The 16917-nt window shown below is 42.3% G+C and overlaps 1 protein-coding gene across 1 annotated transcript in view; it reads left to right on the top strand.

Annotated features, from left to right (window-relative positions):
- Window positions 1-1970: 1970 nt before the first annotated feature.
- The window catches only part of A2ML1 (alpha-2-macroglobulin like 1), a 35119-nt gene continuing 20172 nt past the window's right edge, over window positions 1971-16917 (top strand). Inside the window, exons 1-15 of the mRNA XM_037515322.1 lie at window positions 1971-2035; window positions 2550-2733; window positions 3112-3274; window positions 3851-3903; window positions 8125-8145; window positions 8953-9112; window positions 9687-9771; window positions 10193-10319; window positions 10809-10923; window positions 11573-11682; window positions 12695-12862; window positions 14316-14543; window positions 15679-15736; window positions 15948-16093; window positions 16484-16633. Coding sequence (XP_037371219.1) covers window positions 1971-2035; window positions 2550-2733; window positions 3112-3274; window positions 3851-3903; window positions 8125-8145; window positions 8953-9112; window positions 9687-9771; window positions 10193-10319; window positions 10809-10923; window positions 11573-11682; window positions 12695-12862; window positions 14316-14543; window positions 15679-15736; window positions 15948-16093; window positions 16484-16633 — 1833 coding nt within the window. The remainder of the gene's footprint in view (window positions 2036-2549; window positions 2734-3111; window positions 3275-3850; window positions 3904-8124; window positions 8146-8952; window positions 9113-9686; window positions 9772-10192; window positions 10320-10808; window positions 10924-11572; window positions 11683-12694; window positions 12863-14315; window positions 14544-15678; window positions 15737-15947; window positions 16094-16483; window positions 16634-16917) is intronic.

Genomic DNA, 16917 nt, shown 5'->3' with positions numbered 1-16917 from the left:
ACCTGGTAACACAAAAACATGTGAATGTTACTGTGTTCCAATTAAAACTTTAATTGAAAAGTTAAAGTGTGGCAGACTGGCTTTGATCTGCTGGCCATAGTTTGACAATCTGTTCTTATATCTCCTACCTTAAGAACTCCCTTTTATACTGCTGGTAGCACAGATCTGTTGACAATAAATTGTCTCAGTTTGTGTTTTTCTGAAAAAGTCTTTTGTTGAATGTCAGAGCTATCAAGCTTTGTTGAGCACAGAATTCTGGGTTTCCTTTTCTTTTTTTTTAGTACTTTAAAGAGGCTAATTTATTGTCTTTTTATACTTTAAAGAGGCTAATTTATTGGCTAGTATTGTTTCTCATGAGAAGTTTGCTTTAATTTTTGTTCTTCTGTATATAATGGATTTTTCCCCTCTGATCACCTTTGAGACTTTCTTTTTATCTCTGATTTTTAGCAATTTTAATATGATGGGATTAAGCATGTTTTATTTAACATTTAACCTGCTTGGAATTTCCCACGACTCTTGCATCTGTTATTTGATATCTTTCATTATTTTTGGAAAATTCTCATCTACTATCTCTTCAAACACTTCTTCTGCTTGTTCTGTTCCCCTTCAAGAATTCCAAAGTGAAACCATTTGATATTGTCCTGTTCTGTTCATTTTTTTCCATCCTTTTTTTGTGGGTATGTTTTAGTTTGGTAATTTCTATTGACCTATCTTCGAGGTCAAGGTTAGTTAATTTTTTCTTCAGTGTCATTTACTGGTGACACTAAAGAAGGAACTGTTTACCTCTGATACCAAATTTCTTTAATTTCAGCATTTGTATTTTACTTCATTATGTCTATCTTTCTCCTGAAATTCCCTGTCTGTTCATGGATATTGTTCACCTTTAATTAGATCCTTTAATGTATTACTCCTAGCCATTTTAAAATCCCTCTTTAATAGTTAGTTCTAACATCTAGATCATCTCTGAATCTAGATGGTTCTGTCCATTGCTCTGTATCGTGACAGGGTGTTATTCTTTCAACTGTTTAAAGGAAATCCTGTGCGCAGTGTGAGACAAGCAAGTAAAACTGAAAGATGGAAGGAAATGAGGCCCAGGAAAATCAAGTTTTTAATTCTAGGACGTAAAGTCTTCAGAATTTTTTTGGCTTCCTTCAGCTCTTTCTTCATGTCTAATCCAGCCCAGTCACCAAAAACTCTTTTCTGTTTAAGGTGGTTTGGTTTTGATTGATCATTGGCCCGGAAAGAACCCTCACTAATTTGTACTCTTAGTGACTTTCAAGTCTTGCCCATTATAAAGAACAATATGAAGAAACTCATGTAGCTACATTTTTTGCATGAATGCGTGCTCTTTTTCCTCAGAAGATACATTTCCAGAATAGGAGTTGCTGGATCAAAGAATATGCAAATCCTACAAATCCCCAACTGTAGTTTGAAGTGTATTGTGAAATTGCTCTCAGAAAAGTTGTCCATTTGTATTTTCTCAATGACTGTCTATGTTCTTATTTCCACATGGTCACAACAGAACTGAGTATTAATATTTTAAATTCACCATTAGATAGTGGTGTCCTGCTTTTCTGTTATACTATATACAGATTTGTGTTCCCAAAAAGAGTAATAGAAAGAGAAAAATAAGATCAAATAGAGATGGGAATTTGGAATGAGACCAGAAAACAAGGGAGGAGTCTAAAATACGTGCCAGAGTATTACACTGTGAATATTCAGTTCTGGCTTTTCCCCAAAGCAGGTATTATGGACTGGCTGAGCCAGTATGAATGTTTCAGGAAGAAATAAAATTGAGGGAGTGAACAGAAGCCCTACCTTGGTTTACCACCTTCGCCTGGGGCCCCAGTAGATGATTGGCTAGAGACCAGCCATAGGTCCACACATTCCCAGGGAGATCAACATATATACTACAGCAGAGGAACAGACCTCTGCTTCCTGATGCTCAGGAGTCCATCTCACCCACAAAGATGTGGGCTCAACTCCTTCTAGGAATATTGGCCCTGTTGCCATCCACTGCTGAAAAATTCCTCCCGTAAGTGCTTGGTGTCAGTTAACTTAGGTGGTTTCTTTGACTGTCTTTCTCAAACATAAGTGTCGGGAGAAGAGATAACTTTTGGTTTAATTTCTTTCTCATCTTTTCCCTCCTTTTGTTTCATTTCTCTTTTACCCAGAGAGAAAAGCAGAGGTGCCAATGGGAACTTTTACAAAAAAGAGAATATTAAAATACAGTATTATTAAACACAGTATTAAATATTAAATATTAAAATACATCCTTATACCTTTTTGTGTGTCATAGAACTGATTTCCTCCTTAATAACTTCAACATAGGTTCTCAATGGTCACCTCCTAATGATGGGAGGGTTAAAGTGGTAGGTTCTTTGTAAACTGCCAGCTCTCCTCCCTCATATGATTCCTCTAAGACTCATAAAGGCAGGGGTTCTGTCTGTTTAATTCACTCCTATGTGCTGAGTGATTAGGAGAGCGCTTAGCTTTTCATTGAATGAATGAATCATTACTATCCTGAAATCCATTTGCTTTCTTAATAGAAACTATCTGGTGACATTACCAGCCCAGCTTAACTTCCCCTCTGCTCAGAAGGTTTGTTTGGATCTGAGCCCAGGGTACTGTGATGTGAAATTCACTATTACTCTGGAGACCAAGGACAAAATCCAGAAGTTGCTAGAACACTCTGGATTGAAGAAGAGGCACTTACATTGCATCTCATTTTTGGTAAGCCCAGTCTTGGCTCCAACTCTGATTCCTTACTGTCCTATTGTCTTCCCTAGGCTCTCACTGTGATCTAACTTCAAGTATGAAGTTTGTTACCTTATTTTGCCATGCTTTTAAATCTACCTCACTTAAACCTAACTTCATCTCCTGGCCATAACTCATCCACAGTTTCCTTGACCTTGCATTTTTCTTCTAGCATTTGACCTTAACCTTTTGTTATGGTTTCTCTTCTTCGTGGCAACTTGTTTGATGCCTCTACCTTGCTACCCCAAAAACTCCGTCCTTTCCTTTTACTCTCCCACTCTTGACTTGAGACCAGTTCATTTTATATATCCCCCAATCTCCTACTGTTCCCCAGAACTTCCTTCTCTTGGCCAGGTACCACCTCCTGCAGGTGGCACGGAAGAAGTGGCCACCGTCCGGGTATTAGGAACGGGAAAGAATATCAACTTTGAGGAGAAGAAAAAGGTTCTAATTCAGAGGCAGGGGAATGGCATCTTTATCCAGACTGACAAACCTGTCTACAACACAGGGCAGAAAGGTAAGAGGTACATAAAAGAAAGGGGAGACACATTCATACAGGGGGCTTCATGATGAGGCCGAGGCTTCTGGGAGGAGGAGTAAGAAGAGAGGCAGGTCTGAAGGGCTGAAATGTTATAGGCATTTAACACGTGCTGCTTTACCAGCTAGAGACTCGTGGGTGGAGATTCTACTGTGTATCTAAAACTAAAACTGAAGTACACATTTCTCCTGGAATAGATTTTTCTAAGAGTCCTTGGATTTCTGGGTTTGACAGCCAGCTGCTAGGCTATGAACAGAAAGCTTCCAGGGATTTTGGCTCAAGCTTAGTTACTTGAATTTGTTCTTTGTTCCTTCGAGGGGCATTCCATTCTCAGGTTTCAAAGTCAGAGAGAGCTCTGAAGAGAAACCGTTTGAGGCTTTACCTCTCTTTCTGACTAGGGTATTTTTTGTTTTGTTTTGTTTTTAAAGAGTAAAACTTGATGGGGTTTCGCTGACTCAGAAATATGTGTGTGGAAATAGAAAGGGTGGAAGCAAGAAAGATTCTGAGTGAGAGGGGGGAAAATCCCCTTTGCTAACGTTACCTGTTTCCCCATAGTGCACTTTCGCATCGTCACCCTGACCAGCAACTTTGCTCCAGTGAATGACAAGGTGAGGTTTGGGTGGGAAGAGGGAGGCTCTCCAGGTGATAGGAGGGGAGGCCCTTGGGGTTGCAGAAGCTTGTGAGTATTGTGCTAGCTTCAGGGCACCTGCCCCTATTTGTCCAAAAAACAAGCAGCGGTATCTATTCTCCAGTTTAATAGACAAGAACATTATCGAGTTAACATTCCTGAGAGATGGTTCCATTCCCCGCAGTTGTAAAAGAAGTTTTTTTGCAAACTTCAAGATTTTTCTCTCTAGGAATGACAAGTGACTTTGCAGTTCAGATATAATTTGGGAGTGCTTAATAAAAGGAAGACATAAGAATATCCATCCTGCCATCTTTCTTTCCTTTGAGACAAGATTATTTATAAAGCAGTTCTCTTCAGGCAACATTGAAAAATACATGCCAGAAATAAAATGTGGTAACATTTGGCAAATTAAAAAAAATCAGTCCATAGATTTACAAGGGTTATCATAGGTTAGATCTCAGTTTAGGACATATGCCCTTTCTACATGCTTCTGAAATATTTACTTCTCAGAAAACCTGTCTGCCTTCTTTTTCTCTTCAGTCATAACTCATATTGTAGGGAAAGAGAAAAAATTTCCTCCCATATCTCGGGGGTTTTTTGGGGGCTAGTTGAGGAAACAAATTAACACCAGACAGATTAGAAAGAGTAAAGAACAAGCTTAATTACCTGTGTATGGAGACTCTCCGTGAATAGGGTTTCTAAAGCAAATGAGTTAAAATGAGAGAGGGGCCTCAAGACAAAGAACAGATGCTCTGTCATTAGACGTTTGCCCTGCCTCATGTATACATTTCTCCAACAGAAAACTTATTTCTAGTGAAATCCTTAATTCTGTATAATAGTCCAATCTTCATTCTTCTGGGTAGTTAACGGTGCAATAACAATTTCTCCTGACACTGCAGGGCCTTGATTGAACTCAGCTGGAAATACTCTACCTGTTCCAGTGTCTTGGGAATGCCTGTTCTGCATGTATTGGGGAGACCTAGCCTTCATATATAAATGAAACTTCTAAGGATCACAATAGGGAAACATGAATTTTATTTTTTCTCCTTGTTCTCAGAGCTGCTGGTCCCTTTGCCTGTGTACACGAAAGTGATGAGCTCATTGAAAGGCAGCCTCCTCTACTTTCCCGATTAACATCCTTTTAGTTTCTCTCTCCCATTACATTTACCCTTTCTTTATTGGGAGTTCGGTATAATACTGAGTACTTACTTTTTTTTTTTGGTGGGACCCTCGCCTGTGGCCGGGGATCGAGCTAGCGCTGCAGAGGCTGCGGGCATCCTCGCAACCCAGCGCTCAACCGCTGCACCATCAGGGGAGGCCCTGAGTACTTATTTTTTAAACAGAGTGATGATTCCAGAGCCGAAAAGAGGAAACACTCAGGTCCAGGGGTGACGATAGCCAGTTATCTTAAACTCTACTGCCCCCTGGAGGTCGATCTCATTAACTACCCCTGTTAGAATTTTTTTTTTTTTTAAGATAGATTTATTTATTTATTTATACATGCACTGGGTACAGTCAGAAGCGCGGGAGGGTGAGAGAAGTCACCAGAGCCAGAGCGGGGAGCAGAGCAGGCAGAAGGACCGAAGTACACTGCTGAGGGGAGCACGTCAGGAGAGGTCTGCGCGGTGGCCAGGGAGCAGCCGGGGATCGAACCGGCGCTGCAGAGGCTGTGGGCACCTTCGCAACCCAGCGCTCAACCACTGCGCCACCGGGGAGGCCCCTGTTAGAATATTTTAACTGCTCAAATCAGGCAGGATTACTGAAGGGTGAGTGCTCTGATTTCCACATTTATGCTCCGTTTCTGTTGTAAAATGACTCCTGCCTCTCCACTCCATTTCTCTAGAAGGTCGTCACCTCCTCTAATTTCCAACTTGTAACTTGAAAATTTGAAATGCTGAATTTAAAACACTGAAAAAGGAATTTTACCAAGAAGCGGAGGGGCAAACGTGTTTACAGAGCACAATATTTTATCTTCACAGAACTAAAGTATTCTTGTGGGTAACTGACCATGCCCAGTTTGACTGCTCTGCTCATTTCTTCAGAAACCTCAGGCAACTTCCTTGGACATGCTGTCTTCCTGCCTGAACCCTCACTTCCTTCCAGAGGCTTCTTCTGGCTAGCTGTTGTTTCCCCTGATTCTTGATCCCCTGTGTGGGAAAAAGCCATTTATTATCTGAGGAAGAGTTTTTTTTTTTTTTTTTTTTTTCTGGAATTTATGGCACTCCTTAGTAATCTCAGTGCTATCTGCCTCCTTATTGTCTCTGTAGCCCCACGTTTGTGGAAGACCTAACTCACTTTGAATTAATCTTTATGTTAGTGTGTGACCAATGGGTACCCGGGGGCCCCAAACTTACATGCTCTAAAATGGGGTCCAAGGGTGACCACAGCTTTTATGTGCCCTTTATGTGCCATCTGCCACATAAAGGCAAAGCTGAGTCTTAGTGTGAAAGAACTTTAATAGAGTTAGTATGCATAGAGAAGGAAGAGAGGAGTTTTTTTTCCAGTAAATCACTCCAGATTACCTATTCCCCTCATAGGTAAATGTCAATTCAAGCAGAGTTTGCCCAAAGTGGGGACAATGAGGCCCAAAAGCTTGCCACAAGGGCACCATATTGTGGGGAACCATAGGAAAGGGGTTCTGAAGCAGCTCCCAGAAAGCTGGGACAAAATGTGACACCACACCAACATAATGGCTGCTGTTGTCAGTCTCTCCACATGTCTCTTCCAAATGTACCTACATGTCTCTCCTCCACGTGTCTCCTCCAAGTCTTCTTCCCAGCAGTACCAGGTGCAAGTTGGGCCAAGGAAACCAGAGCTCTCCCTTTTAGCCTCCCTACTTTCCATGTTATAGAGCTCCACCTGCATGCTCAGCTCTGCCCCTAGTTCCCAATAGCTAGTCCAAGGTGGCTGCATATAATTTTGGCTTTTCTGAAGGTTTGCCATTATCAAGTCTGACATTTGTATTTAGTGATACTCTGCTTCTTCATTGGTTGGCATCATATGGTATTGATCAAAGAAAACTCAAGCACCAATCTAGATTTTATTCTCTCTTCCTTCCAAGTGAGACCCAGACTTTGTAACCTATCTGAGACTCCCATACCTAAATTACATCCTTCAATCTCATTTGGTTGCTAATCATTTAAGAGTGTGTGTGTGTGTGTGTGTGTGTGTGTGTGTGTGTGTATATATATATATATATATGTATATATAATGCCCTGAATTCCATTCCATAAATGTAAAATCTCTAATCAGGATTTTAATTTACTAGACATTTTAATTTTACTGGACATTCTAGTAATCTATTTCCTGGGCAACAATTTTGTTTTCAACATTTTTAGACTTTTCAATTAACACCGAGGCTCAACATTTGTTTCATTTTGCCATACTTGTTTTAATCTATCAGGGTTTTTTTTCTTGATTTGTCTGGTTATTTCCTTATTGTGCAGTCTGACTTGCTCTCCTACCTTCTGAAAGCAGGTCTGAGGTCTTACCTGGACTTAAGTTAAATATTTTTGGCAAAATAAGTATTAGGTAATGCTGTGAACCTCAGAAATATCTCTTCGGGAGGCACATAATGCCACTTTGTCCCATTATCAGGGGTGACAAATTTGATTACTTAGAGTGGTGACAGCCTAATTTCCCCAATGTCATTGAAATTAGTAATTTAGGAGGGATAATTTGATACCTGTTCCCCCGATGAACTTAATACTTTAGCACCCACTTTCTTGAGGAAACTATATACAATCCTTGGATAGAACTGTTAAATTTTGTTTCGAAATTGTTTTGCAGTGCTTCAAAGTAAGGTTCCTGCCCAGTGGCATTGGAATGGTACCGGAAGTGGCCATGGGGGTAGTTGGCTTTTAAGAAGGGGTTTAAACATTGGGGGTCTTCCCCAGGGTAGCACTTTCTTTTAGGGGGTGCTGTGGAAGAGCTCAGTCACAGAGCCTGAGGAAGGCTGAGGGGCCTAATGCTATATTTCTTCACATTTTTTTGGAGACTGACAATCCCTTTGAGAAAATCTCTTCTCCCTCCTCCTCAAGAATCAGCCCATTGTTACTCTTTAGGGGTAAGAAAGAGCCATTTAGAAAGAATGGAGTGGGTAAAGGAGAAAGAAAGAGTGCTTTGTGAACTTGATGCTTTCAACCAACTTATCCTCATTGCTAATCCTACCTTAACCCAATTCTTTGGTTTTCCTTTTCAGTACTCCCTGATAGAACTGCAGGTAAGTAGAAGTTTTTTCTTTTTTCTTTTTTTTTTTTTTTTTTCTGTCAGTTGTGGAGAAGGAGGAATGAAAATTTATGCTAAATCTTGAAGCCAGAAGCAACTCTGAGATCTTGGCCCAGAGCCCGAGACTCGGCCAGGCCCTGAGTCCGAGACTTTCCTGAGTTTCCTCTTATGTGTGGCCTTCCCTGCGTCCCCCATGCTCTTGCCCTAACCCTCTGCAGATAAAGACACCAACCTCTGCTGTGACCACACTCTCCTGATTCCTTAACTCCTCTGTGCCAAGCCAGTTCAAGTAGGCTTGGTTCTGTACCCTCTTCGTATTTTATAAAATCTATTATCACAGACACTTAACAGTTGAGTGTCTATGAAAAGTTTTCAGGAAGGAAAGAATTGGAAAGATAAGTTCCCCATAGCATCACCTCCACTTTTCCATCTAGGTGGCTGTCTTTCAAGTATCTTATAAACGCAACACTCTCCCTTAATAGGGACCATGAATAGAATAAACCCTCTTCCTAAGCTGATACGACCTAACAGGACTCAGTCTGATTATTTGGTTCCATCAGGATCCTTTTCTTTCCAAATGAGGGCAGTCCCCATAGGAGAGTGACCTCATCCAGTAATGAAGAAAATTATAAATAATGCAGGGAACTGTTTGTCCTGAACACAGACCACAGGAACAGATCACAGGGTCATGAATGATGGGTGGGATTCTTTACCTGCTTTTGCAGAGTAGAGCAGGGCTCAAGCAGGCAGGCACATCATTTGTTTTTTGGGTTTTTTTTGTTGTTGTTGTTGTTGGACACAGGATCCAAATAGCAACAGGATTGCACAGTGGCTGCAAGTGCAGCCGGAGCAAGGCATCGTGGACTTATCCTTCCAGCTGGCCCCAGAGGCTACACTAGGCACCTACACAGTGGCAGTGGCTGAGGGCAAGACCTTTGGCACCTTCAGTGTTGAAGAATATGGTAGGTGGGAGAATAAGCAGGTCAAAGTGTGGGGCATTGTCTTGTTTGAACATTAGCCAAGATAAAGTAAAATCAATTATTCATTTTTGAATCAGTGCTAAGCCAGCTAATAACTTCAGGATCATGCTGCTTTCATAATTCCCCTTTAACTCAGTCACTCAATTAATTCATCAGATGATTTTTTTAAAAGATTTATTTATATATTTATGCAAGCACTGGGTACAGTCAGAAGGGCAGGAGGGTGAGAGAATTCACCAGAGCCAGAGGGGAGAGCAGAGCAGGCAGGCTGATGAAGTACACTGCTGAGGGGAGCAGCGGGCACGGCAGAAGTCTGCCGCACCATGTGGGACCCTCACCTGTGGCTGAGGATAAAACCAGCACTGAAGAGGCCACGGGCAGCTTCGCAGCCCAGTGATCAACTGCTGCACCACCAGGGGAGGCCCCTCATCAGATGATTTTATATTTAATACATCAATACATCTACTAATTTAATAATTCATTGTTTTTAAGCAATTGATTTCATTATCGCTGGTTTTGTCCTCTGCCTTTTCATTTCTCTTTACACTCTCTCCAGTGCTGCCCAAATTTAAGGTGGAGGTGGTTGAGCCCAAGCAGTTATCAACAGTGGAGGAATCTTTCTCAATAAAAATTTGTTGCAGGTAAGAACCAAGCTCTGGTTCTGGTGGAAGCTAAAGCCACATTGAGAGCAGCCTATAAGGAGTGTTAGTGGAGAGATGATAGATGCAGCCATCAAAAGCTGGGCTATTTAATGTTGCCAGAGTCTCCAAGAACACATTTTCTAATTGTGTTTCTGCTCCTACTCTCCACTGCTCACTCACTCAGCATTAGTGATTTAGTCTTTGCTTTGTACAAAACATTGAATTGCAGGGAGAAATAGGAGTAAGGAAAAAGACTGGATCTATTTCTGTCCTTGGAGTGGTACTTACTGGGAACAAGCAAGTCTCCAAGGCTTTGAAGAAAGGTGGGAAGCGAAGGGTAGAGTGTCAGTGCACTTTTGAAGTGGGGAGTGTGGGAGCCAAGGACAAGACTGACTTCTCTGCACCTACTCTCCTGGGCCAGGTACACCTATGGGAAGCCAGTGCTGGGGGCAGTGCAGGTGTCCGCATGTCAGAAGGCTTATACTTACTGGCGCCCAGAGGGAGAACAGGAACAGCTCCCTGACAAATGCAAGAAACTCTCTGGACAGGTGAGTAAGTGGCATCTAGGAAAGAAACTCAATTCACATGTCCTAAAGAGTCAGGAAGCAAACATAGATACAGAAAAGTAGTCAAAGGCCCAAAGTAGGAAGCATTTTGCACAACTATTACCCCAGTCCAATGAACAAAGCTGTGTTCTTTTGTCCTAAACAGATAGGACAAAACAGATAGGATAGCTGTGTTCTTTTGTCTTTTAGATTCTGCTTTGGCATTAAGAAATTAACTCAAACCCTTGTGAGATAGTGTTCCTCTTTTGGAGTTAGTTCTTCCTCCCTTCTAGCTTGGAGCTTCAGAATTGTTTCATGATTGTATGTGTGTGGGTGTCCTCTCCATGTTGTAAGAGAGTTATTCCATCTTAAAGATGGAAAAAATTAAGTATGAACCTGAGAATTATTTCCCTCTACAGTACATTATGCGATGGAACTAGAAATGAGGTAATTCATCGTTTCTCTCTGTCTTCTGTCTGGTTGCCTCACTAGACGGACAAAGCAGGATGCTTCTCAGCTTCAGTGGACATGTCCACCTTCAACCTCACTGGTTATATGTACAGTCAGAGCATCAATGTTGTGGCGACTGTGGTGGAGGAAGGGACAGGTGAATGCAGTTCTCTCTGGCTCTCTGAGAAACAAGAAAGGACAATGACACACACCTGCAACTTGATATTGTAATACAATTTCACCTCAATTTAAAAAAAAAGGAAAAGAGAAAGGTAAAGGGTTGCACCAGGTTCAGACCCAGGCAAAGAGTTCAATACTGACCCTCATTCATATTTAGGATGTGACCCTGCCATCCACTACTTCCCCAAAAGTGTGGGGAGGAAGAGTTCATTTGGCTCTTTGGCCAGATATATTTTCAGCCTTATACTTCTGGTGGGCTGTGTTTTCAGGGATTTTGTGTTAGTCCAGGTATGATGTATAATCAGGTATTTTTTTTTAAAGATTTATTTATGCATACAATAGCTGGGGTACAGGCCAGAGATGCAGGGGGGAGGGTGGTGTGAGAGGATCCACTAGAGACAGAGTGGGGAACAGAACAGACAGACTGACTGAAATACACTGCTGAGAGGAGCAGCGGGCGAGACAGGAGAGGTCTGCCTCACCATGTGGGTTTCTCCCTGGCCGGGCATTGAACTTGTGCTGCAGAGACAGGATTGCTTCACAGTGTGGTGCTTAACTCCTTGTGCCACCAGGGAGGACCTATAATCAGGTATTTAGATCATCATACATCTGCTTTCCTTCCGCAGGAGTGGAGGCCAATACCACTCGGGAGATCTACATTTCTTCACAGATGGGATCAATGACCTTTGAAGACACCAATAATTTTTATTACCCCAATTTCCCCTTCCACGGGAAGGTATGTGGAAACTTGTCTTTTCACAGACAAAAACTGCTTAACCATCCACTGTTGCCATCTTGCTAGAGACACATAATAGCTGACACACCATTATTCTAAGTACTATGCACGTATCCACTTACTTAGTCTTTATGACAGTCCAGTGAGGCAGATGCTATTACTGGTTCCATTTTACAGATGAGGAGACTGAAGCACAGAGTAGTTAAGTGGTGTTCCCAAGCTTATACAGCTAGGAACTGATCACTACAATTGAACCCTGCATTCACAGTATATACTTTTAGCTCTTTGCTATCCTTAATTTCACAGGAAATTTGCCTTGAATATTGATGTGACCTCAGTGCCCTTCCTGGGTCAGTGGCTCATCAAATGCCCAAATCTTGAATTTTAGAGTTGTAAGCTTTCTGGAGAAATCATCTAGTCAGGGCTCCTGCATCTAGGCAAGCTTAATATCATACTTTCTTTGACAGCCATTTTTAGCTGCTGAAGCCTTTTCTTTAGAGATTTAAAGATGTCCTTTGTTAGAGTCTGTTTAATGATATTGATCTTAATCTCCCCCTCTTTAAAGTTTATCTTTTCTCACTTCCCTAATAACTGGTCAACACAATGATATTGTATATATTTAGATCCACTTTTCTCTATACCAAGAGTAGATCCAGATTTTCTCTGAGCCTAAGGAATATGGAATTTGGGAGTGGAAAAGGACTCTCTTCAAGAAAATGAAAGCAAAATAATGCACAGAACTTGGGAGAGGCCTGCACAAATGAAGGCTCTTAAAGTTCCATTAACTGCTTAGCATACATGCTTCTGTTCCAGGATAAACTACTTTTGTTTCTCAGCTCTTCATAGATCCCAGTTTTTTGCCCTTGAATCACCCTTGTATTTACCCTTGAAAATTACCTTTTCTGAACTCTGTTCTGGGATATGGTCTTAGAGTTTCTGTCATCATCTCACTTTTTCTCATACTGCATCTACTTCAATCCTAACTCCCACCCCAAATGCCTTCATCCCTCAGATCAGAGTTAGGGGCCATGATGATTCCCTCCTCAAGAATCATCCAGTGTTTCTGGTAATTTATGGCACAAATGAAACCATGAACCAGACCCTCATCACTGACAATGATGGCCTCGCCACCTTCAAGCTGGACACAGCTCTCTGGAACGGGATGGGCATTTCTCTGCAGGTAAGTGCTAGGGGGCCAGCTTCTAGCAAGGAAGGCTTCCCTGAAGAAATACTTTAGAATTGTTCAATTTCTTTCTCCCCCCCACCCTTTGTAATTCCATCTCCTTCATTCAATTGATGTCAACTTTTCCTGTTTGTTTTTAAAATCAATGAGATAAATGCCCCTTTCGATCAAAATTGCTATTTTTCATTTACCTTATGACTTATCTCCATCTCTATTTGATCCTATGCTTGAAATCAAAGGAAGGAAGAAAAATGGTTCAGAGTCATCTTCTTCCTCCTATTCCTCTCTCCTCCACTTCCCACTACTCCTAAAAATGACAAAGAGAATTCTAGATTTTGGACAGTGTATAAAAAAGTCTACTTGTGTTAGTTATCAATTGCCACACAATGCTTGTGCATTTGTTATCTAGTGAGAAAAGCATCTCTGCTGATCTGGGTGGATGTCTCTCCAGGTAGGTGGACCAGCAGGCTGGTGGCTGGTACTTCATGTGTCTCTCATACTCCCCCAAACTAGCACAGGTATAATCTCGTGGCAATGACCAGGTACAAGAGGAAAAGCAGATGTGAAGGGCTTTTCCAAGCCTCTGTTTTCTCAGACAGGCTCATATTCCATTCCCAAGTCACATGGTGGCCCGATGTCAGACTCAAAGGGCACTGTAGAATTGCATGGTAAAGGATGTCCACACTGTAGGGATGAAGAAGAATTGAGCCACCAGTGCAGTCATTTAGCCACATCACTGAAGCAAATACATACAATTTGCATTGTGGCTCATGATATATACATTGACTTTAGGCACCAATCACTCTACTTAGAAAGATTGTTTTCAATCTTGTCCTCTTGTTTTGTTTTGATTTTAAAGATTTATTTATTTATACATACAAGAACTGGGGTACAGGCCAGAGGTGTGGGGGGGGGGTGGAAGGATCCACCAGAGACAGAGTGGGAAACAGAACAGGCAGATTGACTGAAATTCACTGCTGAGGGTAGCAGCGGGTGAGTCAGGAGAGGTCTGTTGCGCCATGTGGGTTGCTCCCTGGCTGGGGATCGAACTCATGCTGCAGTGGCTGCGGATTGCTTCATAGGTTACGTCTTAACCCCTTGTGCCACCAGAGAGCCCACCTTGTTTTTTTGTTTTGTTTTGTTTTTTATGCCTGAGATATATAATCTTGGTCATGTTTATCCATCCCCTAGACCTCTGTGAAGTTGTCATTTATGTTTTTCCTATAATTCAGCCCTTGCTTCACTCCCCTATATACCAAAGAGCTGCAGCACATACCAGTATAATGGATTCCTCAAACATCCTAGACCTGACTTCTAATGAAGTGTCCAAATGTTGTTTTTATAGGCAGTGAAGATATGAAGAGGTCTATTTAAAAATCATAGCAAACCCATGGGGTTAATAAGGCTGATGTGCACGCTTAAAAGACCTCCTTCTCTTTCTTTCTCTCAGGGCAGGTTCCAAATGGAAGACATGGTATATAGTCCAGAACAGGTGCCTCGTTACTATCAAAATGCCTACCTGTACCTGCGGCCCTTTTACAATACAACTCACAGCTTCCTTGGCATCCGCCAGCTGAAGGGCACCTTGAGATGTGGCCAGCCCCAGGAAGTGCTGGTGGATTATTACATTGATCCAGCTGACACCCAGGCCAACCAGGACATTATCTTCACCTACTATGTGAGACTGGGAATGAGGAGAAGTGAAAGTATGTCAGGAAAGGGAATGAGGAGAGTGAGCCAGAGAGGGGGACTGGACAGTCTAGACAGAGACAGAATGTAAAATACACAGGCAATATTAAAAGTTTTAGAAATCTCGTTAAAAAAATGAAGAGAACTGATGAAACTAACATTTAAAATATATTTTATTAAACCAATATATCCAACATGATCATCTCAACATGCAGTCAATATATAAATCATGAACAGATATTTTATAATCTTTGTTTCGGCTAAGTTTCAAGCTTTTGAAACTCAAAAAATATATTTTATACTTAAATGCATGTGGGCTAGCCACATTTCAATGATCCCTACTGGATCATTCCAATATCTTCATGAAGCCATAACAATTATCCTGACACTAAGGCTGAGGTGGGATATGTGGAGAGTAATAGGGCTGAGTGATAATACAGTGCCTGTTAACACTGTGTTATCACACAGGTTTTTGTGGAGAGGCCTAGGAGAAAAGTAGTGTCGGGGTTGATGAGACCAGAGGGGCTATGGCTCCGATGGTCTGATGAACCGGCCACAGACCCAGTGACTGGAGTCTGAGGTGACTACTTAGAAGCAATTTCAAAGAATTGGGTTTCAAGTGAGTTCAACAGGAGACAGAGAAGGAAGTTTCTCTTCTGGAAAGTCAAATGTTAGAAGATTCAGGAGAGTTTATGGTATACTCATTTCCATAGACTTGACTGAGTGATAACAAGTAAAGGTGGTGAGGATGAATTTTAGTTCACTTTATATTACAAAGATTATAAGGGAATAAATCCTGAAGACTCTCAAGAAATGGTGGGCAGTTGCCTGGTTTCTGAGAAGACTGATTTCTATTCTGTCTGGTCCTACGGTGGTGAGGACCTTTGTCTCCTCCCATCTGTCTCTGCTGCCCAGGATGACCTCCAATGGGCAGGGCATGAGAGCTCTTGGAAGTGTCCTGTGTTTGACTAGTAAGAGGATGCTCTGTGAAGCATGGGCCCAGGATCTGGAACCATGAAAACATCCTCTCCTCACGCAGAGATGCAGGGATGCCTCAGAAAAAGGGTCAAGGCTAAAGCCCCATAACTTTAGTGCTCCTGCTGATTTTCTTTTCTCTTCCTTAGTTAATAGGCAAAGGGAATTTGGTGACTGAGGGGCAAAAACAGATGAACTGGAAGAAAGGTGAGTGTTCATGTTTCTCTTGGAAGAGGACAGGGGTATTTTAAACTTCCATGAAACAGTCCTTATACATAGAAGCACTCAGAACAACACCAACAATTAACGTAGAAGAACGGGAGCGTAAGAAGTAACTCACACAGGAAGGCTGCACTGGCTGCAAGTCCTTGGGAGGTGAGTGTCCACTCTCAATCTATATGTCCCTCTTCTCTTTCAGGACCCAAAGGCTCCTTCTCTCTCTCACTGACCTTCACTTCCAGAGTAGCTCCTGACCCTTCCCTGCTGGTCTACGCCATTGTTCCCAGTGGAGGTGTTATAGCTGACAAGATTCAGTTCTCAGTAGAGATGTGCTTTGACAACCAGGTAAAATGGCAGCAGAAGAAGGTGAAGAAAGACCTGGCCAGAAAGAGAGACATTGTGTGCCCTGGGTTTGGAGATAAGAGGGGCATGGAAATAAGGAGTTAATATTGAAGTTGGGTGTTGTATTTATATATTTCTTCCGCTTTCTCAGAATCTGTCTCTCTCCTGCTTTTTTTTTTTTTGGTCATGTTGAGAAATCACATGTTCTATATAACATATGTTCCCTCTCTCCCCCTTTCTCCCTCCACCCTTCCATCTTTCTCTCCTTCATATGTAAGGAAGGAGCAGGTTGAGTAGCATAGCTGGGATGTATTGGCTGATGATCCAAATGACATGTTTTTCCTCCTCTCCAAACTAACCCGTTCTCAAAATTATATTTTTTCCCTATGCCAGGTTTCCCTTGGCTTCTCACCTTCTCAGCAGCTTCCAGGAGGAGATGTGGAACTTCAGCTACAGGCAGCTCCTCAGTCCTTGTGTGCAGTCCGGGCTGTGGATGAGAGTGTCTTACTCCTTAGACCAGAGAGAGAGCTGAGCAACAGCTCTGTGAGTGGGCTGCCGAAGTGGGGGGGGAGGGCAGAGGGAGATGATGGGAAGACAATCTCCATTAGAATAGAGATGGGAAGCCTCCCCAGTGCCTCAGGGGGTTGAGTGCAGCACTGTGAAGCTGTCCGCAGCCTCTGCAGCACGGGTTCGATTCCCGGCCAGCCAGGGAGATTCCCACAAGGTGTGGCAGACCTCTCCTGTCTCGCCCACTGCTCCCCTCAGCAGTGTATTTTGTCAGTCTGCCTGTTCTGCTCTCTGCTCTGTCTCTGGTGAATCCTCTCACC

The sequence above is a fragment of the Talpa occidentalis genome, unplaced genomic scaffold (genome assembly GCF_014898055.3).
Source record: "Talpa occidentalis isolate TD23 unplaced genomic scaffold, MPIMG_talOcc4v2.1 talOcc4.16, whole genome shotgun sequence".
Taxonomy (NCBI): domain Eukaryota; kingdom Metazoa; phylum Chordata; class Mammalia; order Eulipotyphla; family Talpidae; genus Talpa; species Talpa occidentalis.
The sequence above is the reverse complement of the archived record's forward strand: the minus strand, read 5'-3'. Positions and strand labels throughout refer to the sequence as shown.